This window comes from Actinia tenebrosa, unplaced genomic scaffold, assembly GCF_029948245.1.
Source record: "Actinia tenebrosa isolate PJP-AT-01 unplaced genomic scaffold, QUT_ActTen_1.0 PGA_scaffold3__52_contigs__length_22856419, whole genome shotgun sequence".
In the NCBI taxonomy this organism is placed as follows: domain Eukaryota; kingdom Metazoa; phylum Cnidaria; class Anthozoa; order Actiniaria; family Actiniidae; genus Actinia; species Actinia tenebrosa.
Genome location: NW_028292580.1, coordinates 5,306,729 through 5,316,358, shown reverse-complemented (window position 1 = coordinate 5,316,358; position 9,630 = coordinate 5,306,729). Strand labels below are relative to the sequence as shown.

Here is a 9,630-nt window from a genome sequence, read left to right as displayed (position 1 = left end):
ATAGAAAATCTTGATTCCATAGTGAATGGCTATATTCGTAAATGGCTTGATATCCCGATATGTGGTACACTGAGTAATGTTTTTTTACAATGCAATAAATTTGGTCTCAAAATTTGTCCTCCATCAATTAAACTCATTCAGTGCCAAACTGTTCTCCGTAATTCCTTAAAAACGTCAAGAAATGTTTCTATAAGAGATTTCTGGAAGTCATCAAGCAGTCACACTAATGTTCAATACGATGTGTATAATTCCACCAAGGAAGTTCTTAAAGATTTTCGTTCTCATCAAGAAAATAAACTGAAACACCACCTCACATCACAAGGTTTCTTTTTCTCAAATGTCATAAAGTTTTCATTGTCATCTGTTAATTCTATTTGGTCTTCTGTTCAGTCTAACCTACCCAAGAACATTTACAACTTTACCATTCGCTACATAAATAACTCCCTTGCTACACGTAAGAATCTGACAAGATGGGGATTATCACAAAGTCCTGATTGCTCCTTTTGCATTAATCCTGAGACACTCCTCCATATTGTTGCTGGTTGTCACCATTACCTCGAACGCTTTACATGGAGACATGACTCGATTCTTAACTTCATTGCCAACTCGCTCAAACCTGTAATTAATCATCGCTCTTCACTCTATGCTGGTGTAAATGGTTTTCTAAGTCCTTCAATTATTACTGGTGACACTTTTCGTCCAGATCTCCTTCTCCTAATACAGTCCAAGTGCCTTTATGTTCTGGAACTAACAGTTGGTTTTGAGTCTAACCTTAATAACAATGCAATCCGTAAAAGAGAAAAATACAAGAATTTGATTAAAGATTTGACCAGTAAATTCGATCGCGTTAAATTTGTAAACCTCTCTATGAGCTCTCTTGGCGTCCATTCCGACGAATGTTCTACGTTTTTAGACATGATGAATGACATTGGAGTCGACATAAAAAAAAAAACACTATATAATCAAAAAAATTATGAATCTTGCCATTAGAGCCACGTATTATATATTTTGTTGTAAAAATAAGATTTGGGAAAGCCCAGACTTAATGAAATTTTAATATTTTTTAAAATATATACATATATATATCTATATCATTTATATATCAATCAATTTCAAGTAGCCAGTTGTTAATTGCCTATACGCAGAGAGATTTACAACTGTATTTAAGAAAAAGAATAAAGTTTCCATTATTATTACAATCATCATTATTAATGCAGTAATGCATGGAGTTTTACCTGCTCAATGATAGTTAACCCAAAGTCCGTTGATGTTCTTGACTCTTCTTCTTATCCACAGATGACCACAATGATGACCCGTCTCTCTAAAGGGCGCTCGAGGACCTCAGGGAGCTTAGGTGCATACAGCCCTACTTCCCTGCGGCCTTTGCTGTCAGCAGCAACGACCCGCTGCAGTTTAATTTCCAGCTGAGGGTGCTGGACACTCTCAACCTTCCTTGCCCAATCAACAGGTCCCGGGAGGACAGCCCAGTGGTGTTCAGCTCAGTGGAGGAAATGATGGGTTACCTTCACAGAGAGCTGGCGGCCTGGTCCGCCAGTCAGCAGGTGCCAACAGATCGTAAACGCACATTATAGACGTAATGGCGCATAAAGATCCGTAAATCAGAGATGCTGCGTTAAGCAACGTAAAGTAACGTAAAAAGTTGTGACGTATAGCGTTTATTTCATATAGATACGTAATTACCAATATTCTTAAAGTTATGCGTAAATGATACGATTAAATGATATAAATTCAGCTAAAAAATTTAGAGAGTTAATCAACAAGAAAGGTTCTGTTTGAATAATTTCTCTTTTATCGAGCATTTTTAAAATAAAGTATGGCTTGAGTTCTTAATAATGATAGTGTTTATTACTTAGATGTTTCAAGGTTGCAGTTTCAATTTTTCACTTTTGAAAGAAAAGTTAACAATATTGTCTAAGACTCTGCCAACCAACGCGCTTTATGTGCAATTTTATATCATACAAAATATTTCATTTAATTAGAATCAAAAATCGACGCCTCTTTACGAAGTACCGTAAAGATATCGTTAATACGATTTTTACGGTATTCTAAAGAATAGCGTAAAGATATTTAAATAAGGATTTTACGGTAAAATAACGCTATCATTACTGTAGCGTAGATATTTCTTTTCATGCTGTGTATATAGTTTTCGTTTTTGAACTGAGAAGAGAGCTGCCACACCTGTCATCTGCATCAGATGTTGGGTGATCTGGAGCTCCCCAGCCTCTCCTAAGCCCCGGCCCAGGCCAAAAACCACGGTCTAGCCACTCTCCTCAAGAAGGTTCCAGTGCTGTGGCAGTTCCACGAACTGTCCACAAGGCTTGATGACGCACAGCTTGAGCTAAGCTCGTTTGTCACCATCATCCACAAAATGGTGTTATCTTGGCTGATTTTCATTTCATTGCAGTTCCTTCCTCTCTTCGGCCAGGTGCTGCACATTCGCCAGAGCAAAGTCAACTGCCTGGTCAATGTGGGCAGCCTGGCCCAGACCCTGCCGCAGTGGCTTGGCATCCGGCTGTCTGGAAGGTGGTCCTCCTTGTGGGCCGAAGCCCGAAAGGTGGCAGTGGCAATCAAGAAGCAGTCCACTCCAGAGACCAGGCGCGCTGCCGTCCAAGCCATCAGGACCGCCCTGGAGCAGGACCAAGCAGTGCACCAGGAGTGGCTCCAGTTCCTGAGCCTGCAGTAGGTGGGTGGCCGAGTGCAGGGAGGGAGGGATGGATGGACGGCTAAAACATTTTTATTGTCGGCTTTCTTCTTATCATATACTGTCGTGTGTAAAAACTTTACGAACAAAAGTATGGTAAATTACTATTTTGGTATTTGCATGGAGGTCAAAGGTACGGCTACAGATAGTCGAGATTATCATAAGTAATATAATACTGTAAATGTTCCATCTGGACCAGCGTAACGCATATCTTGAATCAAAGAAGGAAAAAATATGATCACTTTAGTTTTAGTGCAATAAATAAAGTAGTAATCTCACAGAATAAATTATCGCTGAGCAGTATAAATTAAGTCGACACACATGACTCATTGCATAATGTCGTTTGGACCTTCGAAGTACAAATTTTGCTTGCTGTCCCCACCACCGCTACCAGCCAGAGGCCAACATTCTAGTGCTCTATGCATGCTGATGAAACACAGACGCCACTTGAGGCGATTATGCTGACGGCAGGTATTGTGGGACAAAGTTTAGGTTTGTTGTTTCGTTTTGCCGGTTCAAAGACAATTTCAAAGATATCATTTGTACTTAGAGCTCACGTGGCGTAATAATTTGAGTTAGATTGGCCTGGGGAGCCAATATGAGTAGTGTTATCCATAGTATAACCTACCTATACCCAATTTAATGATTAAAAAATTAGTAAACGATTTATGTAACTTGATTCCACTTTTCAACTATCTACACGTGCTTCAAACACATCGCAACCAGCTCGCTACCCTCTTCAATTTTTTCCCTTTATTTGCTACCAACGTACACAAAGTAAGTGACTTGAAGATTGTCTAAAGTGAATTATAAATGCCAATCAACTTTGTAGTTATTATACAGTTTTATTATAAGTTTTTGATGATTCTTTAGGCTCAATTCATATGTGTGTGATAAACTAGTTCAAAGCTTTAAATGATAATAATCCAAGAAATTATATAGTTAAAGTGCTTATAAGCCTTTACACAATATTTTCAGAATTGATTCTTTAGATAGTGAATAGTTGATTGTGAAAATATTTTGTCATTTGAATGTTGTGTCTTTAAGATACGAAGGTTTATATTCCCAATATGTTAATGACTATGACGTAACATAAGGGATCATTTAATATACAACACTGCACTCGTTCTGGAATACAGTATTTTAAAAGCATCACCCTTTTACTCGTGACTCACGTAAAGGTTCTTACAAATTTGTTTTCAAAAAGTGTCCAGCGTTCAATATTAAAAGTTGCCACAAAATAACTCAAATCCCTTATGTTACGTCACAGTCATTAACATATTGGAAATATAAACCTTCGTATCTCAAAGACCCGACATTCAAATGACGAAATATTTTCACAATCAACTATTCACTATCTAAAAAATCAATTCTAAAAATATCGTGTAAAGGCTTATAAGCACTTTAAAATCCGTTAATAATCTAGATATGTTCAATGTAGCTATCACCATGTAACGCATGTTTTCACTCTATCTTACTGTAGTTCAAACCACTTTCGATTCAAGCAATAAACCCAAGTTTCTGGATCATTGAAGGTTTCTTGTTTTTATTCATCACCACTTCGTGCATTGGGATTGTGTATCAGTACTCCCGCTATCACCTGTAATCGTCGTGGATTACAAGTAGGGCTAACGGCATGGAGAGCCACAAGTATGTTGCGTAATAATTTGAGTTAGATTGGCCTTGGGAGCTAATTGAGTAGATCTAACGGCCTAGAGAGCCGCGAGTATGTCGCATAATAATTTGAGTTAGTTTGTCCTGGAGAGCCGCGAGCAGAGTGTTTTGTATCCAATACTTGTGTTGTACTGTAGTAAGTTAAAGAGCTCGGAGAGCTAGTGAACTCGGCTAGCTCACGCACGAGAAGACTCGATAATCTATATCTGTGTGGGTTTGGAGTCACAAGCTCAAAAGCTCAAAAGACTTAAGAATGTTTGTGTAGGCCTGGAGTTCACGAGGAAACTCGGCTAGCTCAGGAGAAAAGTTTGGAATATGTGTAGGCCTGGAGTTTAAGGAACTTGGCTAGCTTGCGAGAAAACTTGGGAATATTTGTGTGCCTGGAGTTCAAGGAACTCGGCAAGACCGATATTCATGCTCGAAATACAGAGGGTTCAAATGGGCTTGAATTCTGGAGTCCATCCCAGAGCATTTAATTTACCGGCCATGAGTTGATGCGTTTTTGTAACCATTTCATTCCAAAACTGTGTAAACCACGAGGGAATTCGAATAGGTTAAGTGTCATGATTATGGAATTAAGAAGTTCATGAGGGCTTTTCAGATTGTGCACTCTTTGACCGCCAATACCTCCATGTGTTTTCGCGCCCCTTTTGGTTATTTGTGCTTATGCTTATTATGCTTTAAGGTTAGAGTATTGGATGTGGGTTTTTGAGTATTGGATGTGGGTTTTTGAGCATTGGATGTGGGTTTTTGAGTATTGGATGTGGGTTTTTGAGTATTGGATGTGGGTTTTTGAGTATTGGATGTGCGCTTTGAGCATTGGATGTGGGTTTTTGAGTATTGGGTATATGGGGTTGAGCATATTAAGAATAAAGGTTGGCATATTACTATCGGATTAATTATTATGCACTATTACGACTGGAGTTTGGCTACATACCGTCTTGTTGTATTGTGGGGGACAAGGAGCGGATCTCGCCCCATAATTTAATCATACTGCGACGTGAGAATATATTACTATTCTCACTGAATAAATTATCGCTAAGCAGTATAAATTAAGTCGACACACATGACTCATTGCATAACATAGTTTGGACCTTCGAAGTACAAATTTTTCCCCACCCACCCACCCCTAAGCCTGGTGGCGGTGGTGTTCTCGTTTTCCCTATTCTCTGTTCGCCTCATCATCGTCGTGGTTCTCGCCCCATAACTTAATCATACTGTGACATGATAATGGCTTCAGTGAGAATATATTACTAATTTACCATACTTTCGTCGTAAAGTCTTTTACGCACGCCATTATATGATAAGAAAGCCGACCATAAAAATATCTTTTAGCTTCATTCATTATAAAATACGTTAAAGAGAAATATATTTCAAAGCCTATCCTTTACTTCGTAATGCCATATTTTTCGTGGCAACAACAACAAACACACTGGGAGAACGGGTTTGTTGTTAAATTTCGGGTTAAGAAATCTAGATTCAAAACGTCCTAGAACTTTTTTTTTCTGCTCACAGATGGCTTTACAAGCTCTAGATCCTTAAATTTACTGGGGATGTTCATGGATTTAGACTCAAAATAAGTTAAAATACAACAAAATGTATCTACTAAGAATGTAAACTAAGTTTATCATATGATCATCACCTCCAGTTGCTCGGACCAGCTACTTTAGTACAACCAGCAGGAAGTCTTGTTGACTTTCATGTTTCGATCGCGTCATGTTGTTCGAAAATGTTCAAAATGTGAAATCCTGTGAACAAGGGAATTCAAATTTTGTGTTTTGGTAGTAAAGGCTATTCCAAATTTAAACGTTTTTAAAACTAAAACAATTATATTTTATGAGTTCTAATAAGAATTTTTTTTAATGATTTAAGGCTTTTGAAAAACTTTTCGGTGAGTAAAGAAGGAGCATTACCAGTATCTAAAATCTTGAAGATGCACGAGTAGACTTTAGATAAAGAAAATGTTTTGCCTGAGAATGAATTCGGCAGGATAACTAAAGCAAGTTTTCCCTACGATTACTCTTCATAATATGTGGAAATTTAGATGTCTCTGTCAACAAGCTGTCAAATTCTTTTGTTTCAAATTGAACGTACACCAGATACATCCTGTTTCATAAGCTAAGCGGTCCGAGCAACTGGAGGTGAACATATAACTAAAACTTAGCTTTTAAATATCACTTTCTAAGATCGTTACTTTTACGAGTTCAACAAAATAAGACATCCCGACCCAAAGTTTGTTCATTGAGCAAACATTTCGTGGGTTTTTTATCATTAAATTACCTTCATGAATAATTTGAACAGGGGTTTTAAAATCGGACACTTGCTTTGTTGCATCCCTTCTCTTCTTTTGACTGCTTACTAAAAAGTGTGTTACACACCACAGGCGACCAATAAGAAATAAAACATCAACGGTTATTGATTTAATCGGCTATCAGTTTACAGCGCCGACCTGATCACAGCTTATGTAATGGGAAACCGATCACAACTCAGGAAACCCACAAAGAGCAAAGTTACTTTTCTGAAAGAAGCAAAAAAATATAGCTGGGTTCCCTGTGATTATTGCACGTGATTCGTGTCAAATTACCCTTTATATATTCAATTACTCGTACTACCGTATTACAAAGAGTAATTGAATATATAAAGGGTATGATATCAAAGATTTGAGGAATGTAGTTTGGCCCTGTCAGTAAGCGATCATTGAAGAATTCTTTTCTTATGGAAGTCCAAGCTAGAGAATTGAGTGAAAAGGTCCAAACATCAGAACAAAAAAGACCAACATCGCAAGCCGCCGCAAACTTCAAACAAAACCCTCAAACGCCCCTCAATCTACAGCAAATACCTTTGTTGCTTCAAACAAGTCCGATTTTAGTGAAAAGGTCCCCACTTGCGCTTATTGCAGTGAAAGACATTACTCAGCATCATGTGAAAAGGTAAAGGACGTCGAAAGGAGAAAGGCAATTCTAAAGGAATCCCGTCGATTCTTCAACTGCCTAGGAAAATCGCACAACGCATCTAATTGTTCAAACAATAAAAAATGTCACAAGTGTGAAGGAAAACATCACCAGTCAATCTGTTCGCACAGTCAAGAAAGTGCTACTCCAGTTGGTAAGAGTGAATGAAGTGCCACTCAAATCAGTAATAGCTAAAGAAGAGATGCGGATAATCCAAGTGAACGGGTGCACGTAAAGATGTACAAATCACTGTGAAATTGATTGCCGTCAGTTCAACACTATCGTTGTTTCTGTTTTGTAAACAGAGTCTGTACACTTCACATGCATGTTTCTTGTACTTGTTCTCTCCAAAGGTATTGAGGTGTAGAGTTTCTTTTCTATTATGCTCGCAGCAATAAGAAAAGGTCTCTACTAGCCTTGGGGCCAAATAGTATTCGAGATCCCGCCCGTTCATTTCTAACTGATCTCTGACTTTGTATATAATTCGTCAATGTAAAACGATATATATATCAAGGCCACACTGTTGATGGTCACTATTTGAAAGCCTCCCATTTTTTTTACCAATACCACCTGGCGAAAATAGCGAAGGGTCTAATAGAAACTGTTTTTAGATTTGAAATGTGAAGAGTTTGAAGATGACGAAGATGGTAGAGAAGATGGAAACGAAGACAAGAGGGTTTTCCCATTTACAGACTTTGGTACTAATAACACCAAGATCAAAATTGCATATGTGCACTGATGCATGATCAGTCATAGCATGTGCGATACAATGTGACCGATGCTTGGTGTGATTTACGACAACTACATTTTTGATAATTGTTACCAGAGATATTATAATTTATTTTATTTTATTTAAAAATAAGCATTTAAGATTAATTAAGATTAGCGAAATTGTTATTTATTGGACTTGTTATGTAAAAAGAAAGCGTTATTTACCGGCTTGATCGTTCAGGCAAAAAAACATAAACTTAACATACAGTGTGTTGCCCTAATTCCGGACGGTTTTGTAATAAATTGTGATATCTTTACTGAAAATTACCGTTACAATAAGATATTTTGCACGGACATAGATTTGTATGTATAAAATACTGTCACCAAGAATCTGGTCTTTTCAATGATGATTTCAAGCGATTTTTAAATCTTTTTCGAGGAGATCAAACTGCCCTTATTCCGGACAATGGGCCCTAATTCCGGACACAAAATAGCGGAGCGCAGTCATACTAAAAATAGCTTTGCATAATTAGACCCCCCGGCGAGATTCGGACAAACAAACCGATAGTTCACTGTGTATTACTGTGAATGAGTACGCTTCAACCCAAAAAAATCGCGATTTCATTGCAAGATGGTCACTACGAAACACTGTTGTTGGGGACAGTGTAAAAATGACTCGAGATACCCTGACAAACTGCCCAGATCGTTGAAAGAAATGGCAGATTTGGGCAAAAAGATATTTCTCCCTTTTCCGAAGCCATGGAACGATCTTGAGAGATGCCAACGATGGGTTAATGCCTGCTCTCGCGAAGATTTCACTGTAAAATGTATCACAAAAGACACGTATATTTGTGTAGAACATTGGCCTGGAGAAAAGGGACCGACCACAGAATTTCCAGACCCGTTGAAAGCGAATCTTTCGACTAGCGGAGTGGCGAAGGCAACACGAAAGAGAAAGCTCCCCAAACAACGACAACAGGCTGAACAACAGCAGACAAAGAAGTGCTGTGCTACCAACGATACTCCCATTGAAAGTCAAGACTATCAAGAAATTATGGAGGAGAACTGTCTTGTACAAGATGAAGGGAATTATTTAGAGAATAATAAGGCAACACAAACGGACGTAACAAAGCACGAGCTGGCAAGTAAAATCGAGAACATGATTTTACGTAATGAGCTCCAGTCTGGCTCATCTAGCGCCCCCAAAGTTATAAGCAATATATCTTATGAAGTCGTTGTGCACCATCCAGACCAAATGAAACATTTTGTTGGCCTCACATCGTCACAATTTGAGATGCTTCATGAGTTTCTTAATGATGTTTGCCCTCTAGAAACAATCTCATATTGGGGTTACAAAGATCGAAAGATATCAAAAGTAAAGTGCCAGCGAGGAATGTCCAAGTGGTCTTCTCGAGAGAAGCTGTACATTTGTCTCTTGAGGCTAAAAACTGGATTCACCATCAGGACGTTGTCTGTATTACTCAGTTCTCCCGACAAGGAAATCAAAGATAGCTATATCAGAGTAATATTTACAACGTTTATTCAGCTGATGTATAAGATTTTTCGACAAAT

General features: G+C 38.2%; 1 protein-coding gene across 2 annotated transcripts in view; it reads left to right on the top strand.

Annotated features, from left to right (window-relative positions):
- Positions 1-8,553: 8,553 nt before the first annotated feature.
- Positions 8,554-9,630, top strand: part of LOC148908216 (uncharacterized) — a 7,792-nt gene continuing 6,715 nt past the window's right edge. Inside the window, exon 1 of one of the 2 annotated variants that reach the window (XM_089034752.1) lies at positions 8,554-9,234. In XM_089034752.1, the coding sequence (XP_088890878.1) occupies positions 8,690-9,234 (545 nt within the window). In that variant the 5' untranslated portion in view covers positions 8,554-8,689. The other variant, XM_089034751.1, reaches the window with a different exon arrangement.